General features: G+C 39.2%; 1 protein-coding gene across 1 annotated transcript; it reads right to left on the bottom strand.

Moving 5' to 3' along the window:
• Nucleotides 1–8,373: 8,373 nt before the first annotated feature.
• Nucleotides 8,374–11,168, bottom strand: POPDC3 (popeye domain containing 3). The gene is made up of 3 exons (XM_007940848.2): nt 10,684–11,168; nt 9,643–9,751; nt 8,374–8,655 (listed from the first exon to the last, which is right to left on the bottom strand). Exons 1-3 carry the CDS (start codon nt 11,166–11,168, stop codon nt 8,374–8,376), a joined length of 876 nt encoding a protein of 291 aa, XP_007939039.1.
• Between the last annotated feature and the right edge of the window lie 5,083 nt (nt 11,169–16,251).

Here is a 16,251-nt window from a genome sequence, read left to right as displayed (position 1 = left end):
CTGTCTTTATGAAGAAGAACATACATCAGGTTTGGAGGAAAACTCATTAACAACCTGTGACATACAGATGACACAAGCTTGCTTGCTGAGAGTGAAGATGAAGCACTTACTGATGAAGATTAAAGACTACAGCTTTCACTATGGATTGAACCTCAACATAAAGAAAACAAAAATCCTCACAAAGGGACCAATAAGCAACATTATGATAAATGGAGGAAAGATTGAAGTTGGCAGGGATTTCATTTTACTTGGATCCACAAATAATGCCCATAGAAGCAGCAGTCAAGAATCAAACAAAATTGGGTTAATCTGCTGCAAAAGACACTTTAAAAAGCAAAGATGTCACTTTGGAGACTAAGGTGCACCTGACCCAAGCCATGGTATTTTCAATAGCCCCATATGCATGTGAAGGAGCTCTGGTAGCACAGTGCCTAAGACATCTGACTGCTAATGAGGAGGTTGGTGGTTCAAACCCACCAGCCACTCCACAGAAACAGGACTGGGCAAACTACTTCCATAAAGATTTACTGGCCCAGAAATGCAATGGGGGTCACTATGAATCGGAATTGACTCCATGGCAGTGGGCTTGGTTTTTGGTATATGCATGTGAGGGTGGGCAATGAATAAGGAAGACTGCAGAAGAATGGACATGTTTGAATTGTGGTGTCGGTGAAGAATACTGAATGTGCCACAGGCTATTAGAAGAATGAACAAATGTGTCTTGGAGGAAGTACAGCCAGAATGCTCTCTGGATTAGAACTTCTAACTTCCAGAGTTCATCTCGTGTACTTTGGTCATGTTGTCAGAAGGGACCATTCCCTGGAGAAGGATATCATGCTTGGTAAAGTGGAAGGTCAGCAAAAAAGGGGAAGGCCCTCAGCAAGATGAATTGACACAGTGGCTATGACAATGGGTGCAAGCATGGCAATGATGATGAGGATGGCAAACAACCAGGCAGGGTTTCATTCTGGTGTATATAGGGTAGCTTTAGGTCAGAACCAACTTGATAACACCACCGCCTCTGGGTAGATTTGAACTACCAACCTTCAGGTTAACAATTGAGCACAAACCGTTTGTGTCACCTAGGTACTTGGGGACATTGCAGTACTCTTCAAGTCACTTTAGGAACACAGTATAGAAAATTGGTGTAGGATGAAGAAAGCATGAGCATGGATTTGGAAAAATTGGGTTTGAGTGTCACCATTTACTAATTGTGATTCAACCTCTAATCTTATCTATAAAATAGAATTCTTCCAAAAAAGCAAATGAAATAATACATAGGTATGTGCTTTGTAAAGCATTAAATAGATGTTGTTGTTGTTGTTGTTTTGCCGTCGAGTAGGCCCCGACTCATAGCGACCCCTCCTTGGGTTTCCGAGGCAGTATCACTACGGAAGTAGGATTGCCCAACCTTCCTTCCGAGATGTAAAACATTATTTTGAATTTATAATTTGGGAGATGACTACCTTTAATAAGAGTTGAACTCTCAAGTTTGGTGACCCCAAAACATCTGGTATTATATCAAGTGGAGCTATATTTTTACTATAAAATTATGGAAAAACCAATGTATTAGAATCCTAGAAATAAAATAAAACTACATTTTATTAAGATCACTAAAACTTATATTATAGCTCAAGACACAAATTACTGGTACTTAAGGGGGAAATGGAGTTTAAAAGTTCCCTGTCAATCTTTAACAGATAGCAAGCTTTAAAAGTAGTCAAATTTAGCATAATAATAAAATTTCAAAGCATGTTCAAACCATGATGATCTATGCAAATGTACAAGTCAGCATTACAATGCTGGTAACAGTCATAGTGAAATGACTAAGCGCTATTACAACTTATATTCACATCTTTTTTATTACTGTAAGATATTTGGTCTCAAAATAACTCACACATCTATCAAATTGACTATTTAATTCTAATAGGCCCATGTAATCTGGTATTTATTTGTACTTTTTATTGTGTTCTTGTTGATAAATTTTAGTAGAATGATGTAAAATAGATGAATTTAGCCAAATGATTTTTCTAATTTGTAAAAAAAACAAACCATCTTTTCCTAACAAAAGGTATTATTTTTTGGAACATCATTTTTCCAGATGAATTTCTTCTTTAACAACGTGAAACGTGGGACAGTGGAACATGGAACCCAATAGAAAGGCCACACTATGTCACATACATACTTATGCCATTAGTCAAAAACAGGTGTTTCATGTACATAGTATTGCATATTACAGCCTGTTTTTCTTACGGCTCCTGCCGGCTCAGTCAGGGGATTTCACTTTGTAACGATTCTGTCAAACCAATTTCTTCCTTCTGGTTCTGTGCAATGCAACAATATGACATCCAGAGTTTATCCAGATGAGTAGAGAGTAAATGACTTTCCCTCTGCTCTTTCTAAGATGAGAGAAAATTCTTCAACCTACAAGGAGCTCTGGTGGTATAGTGCCTAAAGCATTTGACTGCTAACCAGAAGGCTGGTGGGTTTGAACCACCAGCCACTCCTCGGAAGGAAGGTTGGGCAATCTATTTCTGTAGTGATACTGCCTTGGAAGCTCTGGTAGCGTAGTGGCTAAGGCACTTGACTGCTAACCAGAAGACTGGCAGTTCAAACCCACCAGCTACTCCTTGGAAGGAGGATGGGGCAATCTACTTCCGTAGTGATACTACCTCGGAACCCAAGGAGGGGTCTATGAGTCAGATCCAACTTGATGGCAGTGAGTTTGGTTTCGTTTTTCATAAGTGCTCAGAGAGCATCATATTATGCTTTACAGTAGGTTAATGATGAGTCTGTGAGTTCTAGAGACGAGCAGAGGGGACAGTGGTGGTTCAGTGGCAGAAGTCTCACCTTTTGTAAAGGAAACCTGGATTTATTTTCTCTTTTGTTTCCTCAAAGCTATCATTTATTTGGGTTGCAAATTAGAATTTAGATGTTTTAGGAGTATATGGGAAATAATATTGATTACATGTATATACACAACCACATGCATACATAAACCCTTTATGAGTAGGACAAACTCTCTAAAATACAGTCCTGTCAGTTTTTTAAAAAATTTTAATTTTGTTACCTTCTGATCAGTGCTCCTCCTGTGCAGCCGCCACCTCTGGATCAGGGGAGGCTGAAGTGTTTATGCTGAATGAGTTTCAGCGGAAGCTTCCGACTCAGGCAAACATGGCGACCTACTTCAAATAATCCGCCAGTGAAAACCCTGTGGATTACAATGTTCCCATCCCATCCCCAACCAATCATGGGGCTGGCGCAGGACCAGGCAGCATTTTAGTCTGCTGTACTTGGGATCGCCATGAGCCCCTCGCCCCACCAAAGCAGGAATAGGCCACAGGAAGCCTCCCAAACCTGGCTGACGTCAAAGGCTGTGCACGAGGGGCTTGAACTTCATGGAACTTGCCGTGGTGCCTGGGGTGGCTATGTTTATGAGTTCCCTTTATGCCAACAAAGCCGTTCCCTCCTCATGATACCTCTCTGAGGCCTACCACGAAATTTAGTACTGTAAAACATCTGGCAATCACCCTAAATCCTCCAGGTCATAGAGACAACTCTTGGCCTGTGCCCACTTCATGGCCGTGACACCTGTACTGCATAGGGCCCTGCACTTAGAAGGGCCCTGCTACTGGTTAATACTCTGCTGTTTTTCATTCTTGACCTTGTAATTCTTAATACTTTTTGAACAGTACCCTACATTTTCTTTTTGCATTGAACCTCACAGATTACATAGCTAGTCCTTCCAGAGACTATCAATGGAAAATAGCACCTATGGCAAAAGCACTAAATTTGTGTCCCTGTCCAAACATCTGACGCTCATCTTAAATACTGTCGTCATTGTGCACCTAGGACAATTAACCCAACAACCAAAATGCTGCTGTGGGGCAGTTACTCATTTTCAAGGAAGAGAGACCACTTTTAAAAAGAACTGGTTCTCGCAGGTCCCCCACATCGCCTGGGCTTTTATCTGGCTCAGATAATGTTTCCCTTTGGTTTGGTGGAAGGTTGTTGTTTGTTGAGTGCTGTCAAGTCTGATCTGACTCATAGCAGCCCTCTGTACAACAGAAATAAGGTTACATTTGGAAACAATAGTCTCTAATGTTTAAAACTTCTCAGGGAAAAAGAGGGCGTTTGACAGAATGGTAGGTGGATGGGAGGCCAACTGGCAATGGAAATGGTGGTGGTTACTGGAGCTGTTCAGTGGCCTCCCCTTCTAGTGGCACCCACAGCTTGTGCCATACCTGCCATATCTTAGACATGATATGCCTCTGGGTTCTGCTTTTGAACTGTGGCTCAAACCATGAGCTCAGGGCTCTTGGGTAGCATCTAATTACTTACTCCTATACAGATCTTATGTAGAAAGCCCTAAAGCATATTTAACACAAGAATACACTTTTACTGCACTCTTAACATTAAGAGGACCAAAGAAATGTAAGGCTGGAAACAATTGTTAGGTGCCCTCAAGTCAGTTCCGAATCATAGCAACCCTTTGCACAACAGAATGAAACATTGCCCGGTCCTGTGCCATGCTCACAATCATTGCCATGCTTGAGCCTATTAGTGCAGCACTGTGTCACAGTGACACCCACACATGTCAATCCAAATCACTGAGAGTCTTCCCCTTTTTTGCTGATCCTCTACTTTACCAGACATGATATCCTTCTCCAAGGATCGGTCCCTTCTGACAACATGACCAAAGTACAAGAGACAGGTCTGGCCATTCTCCCTTCTAAGGAGCATTCCAGCTGTACTTTCTCCAAGACAGATTGGTTTGTTCTTCTAGCAGTCCATGGCACGTTCAATATACTTCGCCAATACCACAATTCAAACGCACCACTTCTTCTGCAGTCCTCCTTATTCATTGTCCAGCTTTCACATACATATGAGGCTATGCGAGATACCATGGCTTGGATCAGGCGCAACTTAGTCTTCACAGTGACAATTGGCAGAGACTAAAAATGAGCCCGAGTTTTAATAGAAATTAAATGCACAATGGCATTTCATTTCAGGGACACTTTTCCAGGATATTCAGACCAATCAGACAGTGTCGATACATAGAGGCCATAGTAGAATATTGTATTTTTTGAAGTGGGAAAACTTAATGCAAACCATGCTGTTAGATAACAGCAAATCTGTTAATACTAAGGGAAGAAGGCTGAGGTTTTACAGCACCTCTTTACCGCCTCTTTCAGCATCCATTAATCCTATTATGTTTGTAGCCCACCTTCCATTGTTCTAAAAATAGACTTCTGGAAAACTTGTATATAAATTTTTCTCATTCTCTCCCTGCACATGATTTGAGCCAAAAACCCAGATTGCACTTCTCTGTGGCTTTATTTTCAAGCCACTTTCACAGTTAGAAAGCTACCTGAAAATTAATCTCTGTCAATTTATTAGTTGGTAATAACTTAGGTGTGACTTCTACCTGCATTTCAATACTTAATGCCTTGAAATCTTAAAGACTCAAGGAAATGGGTTTCTCTGAGGGCCATTGTGAAGTCCACTGATGGGCCAGTGGATGCTCCCCAAAGCCCTCCAGCTGCACCAGGAAGATGGCTGTTACTGTGTCTCCTTGCAAGGGTTGCCCGTGACAGCTACCTGTGGCCAGGAAATAGAATAATCCACTCGACTATTCCATTAGCTCAAGCTAACCTTGAATACAAGTTCAGTGGCTCATCAAGACCAATGACTCAGGCTTTGTCACATTCCCCCACTTCCTGGTAGATACTAACATACAGAAAAAGTATTGTATTTTACATAATCCCAATACTTCTTTTCCCATCCTCCTTGATGCTCTTGTTCCCTAGGTCACTGAGAAAATAGAAGTAATCATGAGAGAACTTTCACAAGGTACCACCACCATATTTCCCACGTACCAGCAACTACATCCCCACACACTCCATCTCTCACCTTACTGATGATGAATTGTCCCCACTCTTATTTAAGACCACTGGATCCCATCATCACTCACCACCTGCTCAAAGCCATCCCTCAATCAGCATACAAACATGCCATTATTTCACCTATTTTAAAACCACCAACAACCACTACAATAACCTCTCTCTTGAACTCACTTCTGTCTCAGGTTACTGTCACATTTCTATTTCCCTTCACATCAAAAACTTGAAACATTATTGATACTCGCTGTCTCAGCTTCTTGCCTTCCATTTCTCTTCTCTTCAACCCACTTTAGTCAAGTTTTTGTCCTGAATGCCACCTCACCAAAACTGCTCTTCTCAGGTTCATCAATGACTTCCATGGTGCTCAATGCAATGATTTATTCTCCAAGTTTCAACCTCCTAGACCTCTCAACTATATTTACACAGTTAACTGCTCCCTTCCCCTCCACACGCTTCATTTGGATGTCAATATACCACATTCTGATTTTCCTCCTACCTCACTGGCTGCTCCTTCTTGTCTCCTTTGGTGGCTCCTTCCCATCTCTTGTGTCCTAACATTGGAGTGGTGCCCCAAAATAAGGTCCTTGGACCATTTTTATTCTGTGTTTACACTCACCTGCTCAGCATCTCATCTCTCTCATGGTTTTGGATACCAGTTATATGGTAAATATTCCCAAATCTATCTCTAGCCCACACCTTTCTCTTGAACTCCAGATTCATATACCCAAACTGTCTACTCTACTTCAATGCCTAATAGGCATCTCATACTTAACCCTGATCTTCCCTTCCAAACCACCTCCCCATCTATTTTCTCCATGCTACTAGAGTGACCCTGTTAAAACATAAGGTAGATCATATTGCCCTTCTGCTTGAAGCCCCCTCAGTGATTCCTGGTTACTCTCAGAATAAAAGTCAAAGTTCTTACTATGGGCTTTCAAAAACTCACCCAATCCACCCACAGTTATCTGTCTTTCTTTTCCCTGTGTTCATTCTGTTCCATCCATGCTGGCCATCTAGCTGCTCCTAGAACAGGTCAGACATGCTTGTGTCTGAAGGCCTTCCTTGGCCATCCTATTAAATTTGCAATGCCCCTTCCTATTCCATGCCTCTCATTTATCTTTTTCTATCATACAATCTTTTCTAATTATGGCTTTCACTGATTTGTTGTATTGTCTGTGTCCTTCACCTCCACCCACACCCAGAAGCTTCACCTATTTTATTACCTAAAGTATCCCCAGTACCCAGGTCAGCACTTGGAACCTTAGTAGGTTGTCAGTAAACATTGGCTAAATTTCTGGTAATACTATCTTTCTACCAAAGATCATGGCCTGCATGCAGTCTTCAGAAAAGCAGTTTTCCAAAGATAGGGGACGTATCTATGACTGAGGATCTGTGTCTTAAGTTCTTCTTCCCTGCAAGCTGAAGGAACTGCCGTGAGACACTTGGCTATGTTTGTGCAGTAGACTGAGCATTCACGTTGACTTCCTTCTGACTCTTGCTCTTTCAGCTGTACTGGTACAAATGAGATGCCGTGCAACATTTTTACCATTTGTTCATGGACATTTGTTTTTAGTGGTGCCTCTGTGTGACACAAATGATTAAGCACTTGGCTTCTAACTGAAAGGTTGGCAATTTGAATCCAAGAAGAGGCAGCTTGGAAGGAAGCCCTGGTGATCTTCTTCTAAAAGATCACAGCTATTGAATTGAAAACCCTATGGAGTGAAGTTCTACTGGAAACACATGGGCTCTCCATGAGTAGGAATCGACTTGGTGGCAACGATTTTGTTTTATTCGTTTTATTCAGTAATTCTTATGCAGCTCTGTTTTCTATGAAATGCTTCTTTTAAAATATGTCATTGTAAAGATTCAGCTGATGAATTCTTTTTGTAGCAATAAAATAGTCATGAGGATTGGCATAGCATCATCTCTGGAATTCTGTTTTCAGTGATAACTTCACACAAAGAAAATAAAGAAAATAATTGCTGCCCACCACAGTAATATATCTTGTTTTGATCAGAGGTTGTAGAAAAAAAAATGAATTCTGGAAATGTCAATGTAGACAGTAGCAACCCACTCTTATGCTGTGAGCACTTCCTGGCTGCTTCTTGAAGAATAATGCCTAATTCAATAGACAAGACATAAGATTTGAATAAATCTGATAAACTACTTGAGAGTACAAAATTTCATTCTCCCAGTTCTAATCCAGAAAAGGGCAAACTACCCATAATTATTCACTTCCCTCTCAGTTATAACAATAATATCATTCATCATAATAATAAGTACAAGAAAATTTTGTAAAATTTATTCACAATGCAGAAGTTGAGATGAACACAACAGCTGGCAATGGTGTCTTGCCTCTGAGTTGGATTTATAAAAATATTAGTGAGCTCAATTATCTATATTTTGCTATTTCATTTGGGGAATGATAAAGAGAGTCTCTTTTATAATTATAAAACTTCAAGCTTCAATGTCATTTATCACAGTGTTGTCTGGAATTCTGAAAATGTTCCATCAGGGGTGATCTGGGCATTTTTGGACTTGACATTTGATAGAAGTTGGGTAACCTAATATCATAGTGATATCTTTTTCCTATATATACCCTGTCATTCAAGGCATAGAGTTTATCTGCAATGTCACTACCAATTAAAACTGAAAACAGACGGGAGATGTAACGATGCTGAGCAAAGAGCAAATACAATTTCTTTCTCCTCCAAGACACATATCGGCAATCAGTTTCTGCTGTTAGGGTTACCTAAAAAAATATAAGACCACATTTATACAAAGATTAGGAAACAAAAAAAATTCTGCCACAATTTTTTTTGCTCAAACTTTTAAATGAATCTCATTTGCCTTTTTTTCTTTAGGTTAAAAAAACCCACTGATCCACAATATTTTGTAAAGATATATAAAAGGAAATTATAAAATTTATTACTAGATATACATTTTATAACATGAATAATCACAATATTGTCCCCACCTCCAATTTCTCTGTTTTCTAAGTTTGAGTATCTGTTTTACATGTTATTCAAATGAGAACTAGTTGATACTAAAAAATAAAATATAATTGGGTAATGCTAGAGAATTTCCAAGTCAGTCCTGGAGATGTGTACATTTAACCCTAACCCAATTTCTATAGTACAAAGTAGAATTTTATGTATTTGTTTTGTATATGTTTTTGTATACATATACATTATATATATTAATCAATAGGAAAATAGTACACCATAATAAATAGAGCCTACTGAAATGATTCTCTTTCAAAAGTACCACATGTGGTGGCATTTTAGCGAGAGTAAGTTTAGCAGTTTGTTGCTAGAAAACTGAAATCCATCAGCATTTAAAATTTTGAAAGTCACTAATTTTGCACTAAGTGCAAATGCTTTGTTTTAGGTGTATTTCTAAACTGTCCTATTGGCAGCATTTCACTTACAGCCAGCTTTTAATTGTAATTCTCAAATATGCAGTTATACAAAAGCTATCTTAAGAATGTTTATCATGGCCTCTTTTGCTATCATCTATAATACTGTGCTTTCCCTCATTGCTGGTCCTATAAAGTGACATTCATCAACAGGAGTTAGATAGAATTGGGAAGTCATGCTGCAAAGTACATTCTAAAGGGAAATAAAAAAAATTTGTTTTTTTGCATCACCTGTGGTGTTGTTGGTTTGCTTTTTTAAGCAACTGCTATTTATCTGTTTGGAAAAGGGAGCCTTAACTGTGTGGACTAGTTATCTCTTACCTGAAAAATGCCTTCCTCTGTGGGTCTCAGTGAATCCCACTCAGGAGAATCCAGGAACTGAAAGGGGAAAATGTAGTGTAGAAATTCACCATCAACTGTCACTCGGATCCTAGCATAGCACAAAGAACATCATTTATGAGAGAAGGAGAAAGACAGTACATAATTTGGGCAGGGAGTGGTATTTCAGATCTCTGATGACCTTTTTGCCTTTTAGATTTATTTCTTGCCTTTTAGACTTCTGAAGGGAAAAAAATTAAATTCATACATTACAACAAATGACATAACATCCTCTAAGGGTGATGTACCAATGCTCTTCACACAGTTAGGATTCTGGAAGTATTGAGTAAAATTCATCAAGCTGTACATTTATGGTATGTACACATTTACATATATATGTATCTCTCTATACACACACACATTTATACTTCAATGTAAACATGCAAAAGAATTTTATCAGATTGTAAATTAACTAGGAAAACATTTAAGAACATAAAGGACTTCCACTGTAAATATTTAATCTTTAGCTTAAGCATGAGATATCACGTTTGTTCCTCAAACTTTCCGTTTTCAAAGTTTAGCTTTTTACATAAGTTCTTGAAGTGCTCCCACCTCTTCTAGCAATGGACAATTGCTATAATATACTTTATAATTTATATATATATATATATATAATTACTTAAAAGAATGCCATATTAAAGATGCCAACTTAAATTGTCCATTAATTCAAGCTGGCATCATCTCCTTCTTGACTTTCAGTGATTAGTCTGGAAATAAACAGAGTATCTAGATAGTAAAAAAGAAAAATTGATACTCTAATTTTAAAATGCATGTCATTTGATTTCTAAGAAGAAATAGGCTCTAGATGGTTTCCTGCTTCAAGTAAACAAATGGTGTACTCTAAATGACTCATATATCAATGACTTTCTCAAGCCTCAGGGTGCTAATTGCCACACAGGACTATGCTACTCTGAGATGGCAAAACAGGGGAAAGAAATGCAAATTATTGTAGAAGATAGAATCACAAGTGCCAAGAGTACAAACCTTCCTGAAACAAGCAGGGAGAGTTTATCAATGGACGTTTTCCCCTGCATGGCATAACAGTGCTCCTTTTCCAATGTTACCACTTCAGAGCTCAAAGCAATGGTTCTGAAGACAGGCAAAGTGATCCCCAGAGGCTGGAAAAGGGAGCTGTACAGCACCTGGAATTCTCGGGCAAAGGTTATGCTGCGGACTTGATAAGCAATATGAACAAACTGCATGAAGCAGATGACAAACAGTACAAAATTCCAGGAAAATATGTCAGCTGCACAAACATCTACCCAAGCCCAGACAGCAGAGCAGAGAAAGCCCAACCCCAGCAAACTGAAGACATAAAGGAGCCCAAAGAATCCACTTCCACCCATGAAACCTATTACAAATAAAATACTGGCAAGATGATAAATTGCCACTTCGGCCTCTTGCTTCCAGGCTATACAGACTGGGTGTTCTTCTACTAGGTTCTTCCATAAACTTGAATTTCTTTCCATGGCTGGCTCACTTTTCAGTTGACTTTAGGTGATATTTATGCAAATAATTAAGTTCTTTGCATCTTCATCATCAGCGTTTTGCTCAGTCTTCAAACCAGAGAAAGCCTGGGCACTGAGTTATGATGATTGAGGGTTTGGTATGAATGGCCCTTGAAAAACTAAGAATCACATGCCAATTTCTTTAGGTTCATTTGACTCCAGATTTAGATCTATTCAGTAAATATTTCACTGTTTCCTGTGAAAGAGAGAAAAAGCACCCAATTAAGCAAGAAGAATAGAGAGGTATATTTAATAAATTGACAATATTACTTATGCAAGTTGGCACCCTTTTTTTCTATGAAGTTAGAACATTTTTAAGCACAAATGCTATCATTTCCTATAATATAAATGTACATTTTAGAGTTATGCTTAACAATCATCATAGTAAGAAATCAAAGAAATGTTAGTATTTAGAATAGCTATTTTCCAAGGAAGCTAAGTGCCATAATCAGATAGTCTCCGTAACAGTGGTTCAATGTATGTAATAGCCACTTGGGATAGTGACTAAAAATACAGATTCTTAGAGACTGTTTTGAGATCTACTGAATGTGAATCTCTGAGGGGGAGGCCCAGGCATCTGCATTCTGAACAAGCTTCCCACATGATTCTGATGTACCAATCTATGGCCTACTCTTTGATGGATACTGTCTGATAATGTTATATTCACTCTTTACAGATGAAGAATTTGAGGCTCAGAGAGGCTAAGTAATTTGTCCCAGGCCACACAGTGGTTGGTAGCTGAGCAGAATTTCAGCACTTGCATCCGTGTGCTGGATCCAGTCATGTGGTCTCTCATGAAAGACTTTTAAAAGGAGACATGTTTGTTGTTGCTAGTTGCTGTGGAGTTGGCTCCGATTCATGGCAATCTTATGCACAACAGAAGAAAACATTGTCCAATTCTGTTCCATCTTCATGATCATTGATACGTTTGAGTCTGTTCTTGTGGCTACTGTGTCAATCCACCTTTCTGAGCATTTCCCTTATTTTCACTGACCCTCTACTTTACCAAACATGATGTCCTGTTAGGCACCTAATAAATTAATAAACATAGGAAACACATATGTAGGAGTCAGATTTTAAGAGTACATAGTTGTTGTTGTTGTTGTTGTTAATGTGCCGTCGAGTCGGACTTGACTCATAGTGACCCCTCCTTAGGTTTCTGAGATAGTATCACTACGGAAGTAGATTGACCACCTTCCTACCAAGGAGTGGCTAGTGGGTTTGAACTGCCAGCCTTCTGGTTAGCCGTTAAATGCCTTAAGCACTATGCTAATGTTTAATGAATTAGATGGAGATTTTTTGAGAAAAGTAAATTCAGTACCACTTTACTGCATTAAAGGTTATTCCTGGTTAAAGGTTGCATCCATATAACTCAATAAATAATATTAATATCCCAGTTACTTACACATTAATTTACCAGATGGGAAAAAATGTTACTGACTCTGTTCTTCTGCACATATATTCTCTACCCTTTCAGCCATATGGTAAAAATGCTAATATGTGATCTGAGTCAGGAGAGAATGAACTATGATGACAGAGCTGTAGAATATGTATCATTTACCACCAGGGTTCTTAAAAATAAATAGTTCCAACAGGAAGTACTCATTAGGTTGATATTTTATAACCATACTAGCATTTATAAGCCTTGAACTTTCATGCTATGTTTAGTGTTTTTATTTTTGAAATATATTATTTCCAGGACACCTGCTAATAAAATATCAGATAGCACAGATTTTGTCCCACAGAAAAAAAATACACATACAGAGATGACAATGACTTGGCTGGAGTAAAACCCAGCAACAGCATGATCACCAACAGCACTAGAAATGGAAGTAAAGGAGCCACTGTTGCTGAAGTTCCTGATTTTTCATCTTGGGTATTATTCCTTTTCCAGGGAGTAAGGACTATAACAGCATTGCTAGTGAACTCATTAAAACAGAGAGAGAAAAACAAACACACAGACAAAAAAAAAAACAACTTTGACCTACAACTTACAGTCACATTATTTCCACTTAACTTGTTTTCAAGGATATTTCAAACATTCTCCATGCCCTTAATTACTTTCCCTCAAAATCTCAAAATCGTTCTTTGAGATTGAGATTAATTGAACATGTTTGGTTTCTCCCTTTTTAAACAAAATACAAAATTCTGTACAACTGGATATTCACAACAAGGGGATGGGGGGAGATGATAAGTGAGGACTGTGAAATACCAGACTGCAGACACCAGTCTCTCTGCTGTTTTACCTTGAAAACTAGGGTATTTTAAATTAATCACTTCCTCTGGATACCAAACACAGCCACCAAAGCCAATATTAAAAAGCATTTCTAGTAGAGCTCTGAACTTTGGTCTGACCTGCCTTAAAAATTAATAATCCTCAACAAAATGTTAAAACAATGTAAGAAGAAAGTCCATGTGAAACATTAGTGGTAATTCAGAAGGCATCTCCTGGGAGTCTCAGACCCTTAAAATCTTGATTCAGCAGCCCCGACATTCCAGGAGTGTGACCCCTTCTGATTATAAGAAGAACAATGCTTCTGCCCACTCCAGTCCGCTTCTTACCATCTTCCTATCTTTAATACTGTATTACTCGACACAGCACACTGACTGATTAAATTACTCCAACCAAGCCTTTCTCCACTTGGTGTGTTTTTAGTCAGTCACCAAAACAGATGCACTTTATTAGAAGAGGAAGAACTGACAGGGGCAGGTGACGATCATGAGTGCCCCTCTGGTATGTGCCAGCAGCACTGTATGAACGTGGAGTATGACTCATCACCAACTGCCTCCCTTAAATGCCTGTAGGTCCCAAGTCATGTTTTTGGATAAATAATTGCTGACATGCCAAAGTGGCACAATAGATTTCTTCTTAAACAATAAAGGTGATCTTCCCTGCAGAAGGAGTTAGCACTCAGAGATACAAATGATGAACCAAAAAGTAACTGCAAATAAATACAATAGTTCCAAGATCCCCTCTTTCCTCCCTTTAAATCATAAGATTCTGAATGATAGAGGCATAAGGAAAATTAGAAGAAGACACAAAGATGTTCAATGAAATGTGTTATAAACCTGGTGACAAACTGAAAAAGACTGACTCAGAAATTGGATCTATCTGTTTGGAACTTTTACATTTATTATCTCATTGCACGTCACTCATTGCCATGAGGCAAGCAGAATCTAAATTGTCATCCCCAGCTTACAAATGAGAAAAGCAGGGCACAGATTGGTGAAGTCACTTGCATCAAGTTTAAGAGACAGTAAGTCATAGCAGCAGTGTGGGAACTCAAGTCCTCCTGTGCCCAGCTTCATTCCTTCTCCAGCAGCCAATGCTGCCTTTCAGTACTATGAATCAGACATAAACATGTGGGGAGACCAAGGCAGGCTATTCTGCCAGGACTTATTTGCCAAGAAAATAAAACAACAGTGGATATTTAAGACATTATATGTCCATCTATTTGTACTGTTCAATTAATAATGCTTTAAACTGTGCCTAGGACATAGAAAGCCACTCATGAAATAATTTGTTGTATTCAGCTAGACTGACTGCTTTTCCTAGATGCTGAAAATTTTAAGGGCAACAGGAGCAAAGACAAATGTTTTTGTAATTCTGACCCCTGGCATTCGATGAGTGTTGACTGAGCACAATAGTATGGAGATGCAAACACTCTGCCTTTTCCAGTGCTACCTTCTACACAACTTAATGGATATTTTCACCATTTTCAGATGCTTGTAGGCATGGAAATGTTTTCAGTGGCCAGTTTTTTCAGAACTAGACCTGGTGACATCCTTCTTCCTAGTCTGTCTTAGTCCGGAAACTCTGCTGAATCCTGTCCACCATGGGCGAGCCTGCTGGCATTTGAAATACTGGTGGCATAGCTTCCAGCATCAGAGCAACATGTAAGCCACCACAGTATGACAAAAGATGAGCGGTGGTACATTTGAGCTGTAGTGTTGGTGAAGAATACTGAATATGACTGCTACAAGAATGAAAAAAATCTGTCCTGGAGGAAGTACAGCTGCAGTGCTCTTTAGAAGTGAGAATGGTCAGACTCTGTCTCTTGTAATTTGATCATGTTGACAGAAGGGACCAATCCCTGGAGAAGGATATCTTCCTTGGTGAAGTGAAGAGTCAGTGAAAAAGGGGAAGACCCTCAACGAGATGGATTGACACAGGGACTGTGATGTTGGGCTCAAGCATGGCAACAATTGTGAGGTCAGTGCGGGGGGAGGCAGTGTTTCATTCTGTTGTATACAGGGGTTGCTATGAGTCAGAACCTTAAAGGCACCTAACAGCAGCAACAGAGGAATGAAAGTGGGGAGGATCCAACGTCCAAGATAGTTCAGCATAAAGACGCTGAGGAGTTGGGCCATCACTTTTTAAAAGTGTCTGGCACAACTCCAAATTTATTTTGTGGATTCTTTTGTTTTCTTATACCCTTGAGCTACTTGACAGCAGTTTAACAGTGGTTACGCACTAAAAAATTACTGATTTGATTTAACAACAATAACTCTGGTAGACTGTGGTATTGAGTTAGTTTGGGTTTCTAGGCAACTCATAAGATCAAATTCCATCAATACTCATAAATTGGAATCAGATCCCAACTTTGGTATATGTTCCATATGCTAAATTCCCATTTCCTTAGGCTGGTTTTCTTATCTTCAACACTTACTCACCAATTGCTATATGTCATGGGGTCACCATGAGTTGGAATCAACTCAGTGACTAATTTGATTTTTTGGTAGCAGACTGGAGAGAGATTGGAAATCAAAGAGATATATTGCTGCTGTCCTAGAAGAAAGCAATCATCCATGTTGGGAAGAGCCTATGGGGAACACAAAGCAAGGAACTTCAAGAGGCATCTAGGAGCTAAGTGAAGTCTCTAGCCAACAGTTAGCAAGATATTGGGGACCTCAGTCCTACAACTGCAAGGAATTAAATTCTACCATCACTTGAAGGAGCTTGTAAAAGGACCCTGTTCTGGTTACCTAGTGCCACTCTGACAGGAATATACCACAAATGGGATGGTCTTAACAAACTGGAGTT

This window comes from Orycteropus afer, unplaced genomic scaffold (genome assembly GCF_000298275.1).
Source record: "Orycteropus afer afer isolate SDZICR_OR568_19922 unplaced genomic scaffold, OryAfe1.0 scaffold00072, whole genome shotgun sequence".
NCBI classification, from domain to species: domain Eukaryota; kingdom Metazoa; phylum Chordata; class Mammalia; order Tubulidentata; family Orycteropodidae; genus Orycteropus; species Orycteropus afer.
The sequence above is the reverse complement of the archived record's forward strand: the minus strand, read 5'-3'. Positions and strand labels throughout refer to the sequence as shown.

What these genes read in the sequence shown, in the direction of transcription:
- POPDC3 (XM_007940848.2), bottom strand. Translation starts at nt 11,168, where the DNA reads ATGGAAAGAAATTCAAGTTTATGGAAGAACCTAGTAGAAGAACACCCA. An exon ending in TCCCTGCTTGTTTCAGGAAG is followed by an intron (nt 9,752 to 10,683) that starts GTTTGTACTCTT and finishes GTGCTATGCTAG; the next exon opens with GATCCGAGTGACAGTTGATG. An exon ending in CAGAGGAAGGCATTTTTCAG is followed by an intron (nt 8,656 to 9,642) that starts GTAAGAGATAAC and finishes ATATTTTTTTAG; the next exon opens with GTAACCCTAACAGCAGAAAC.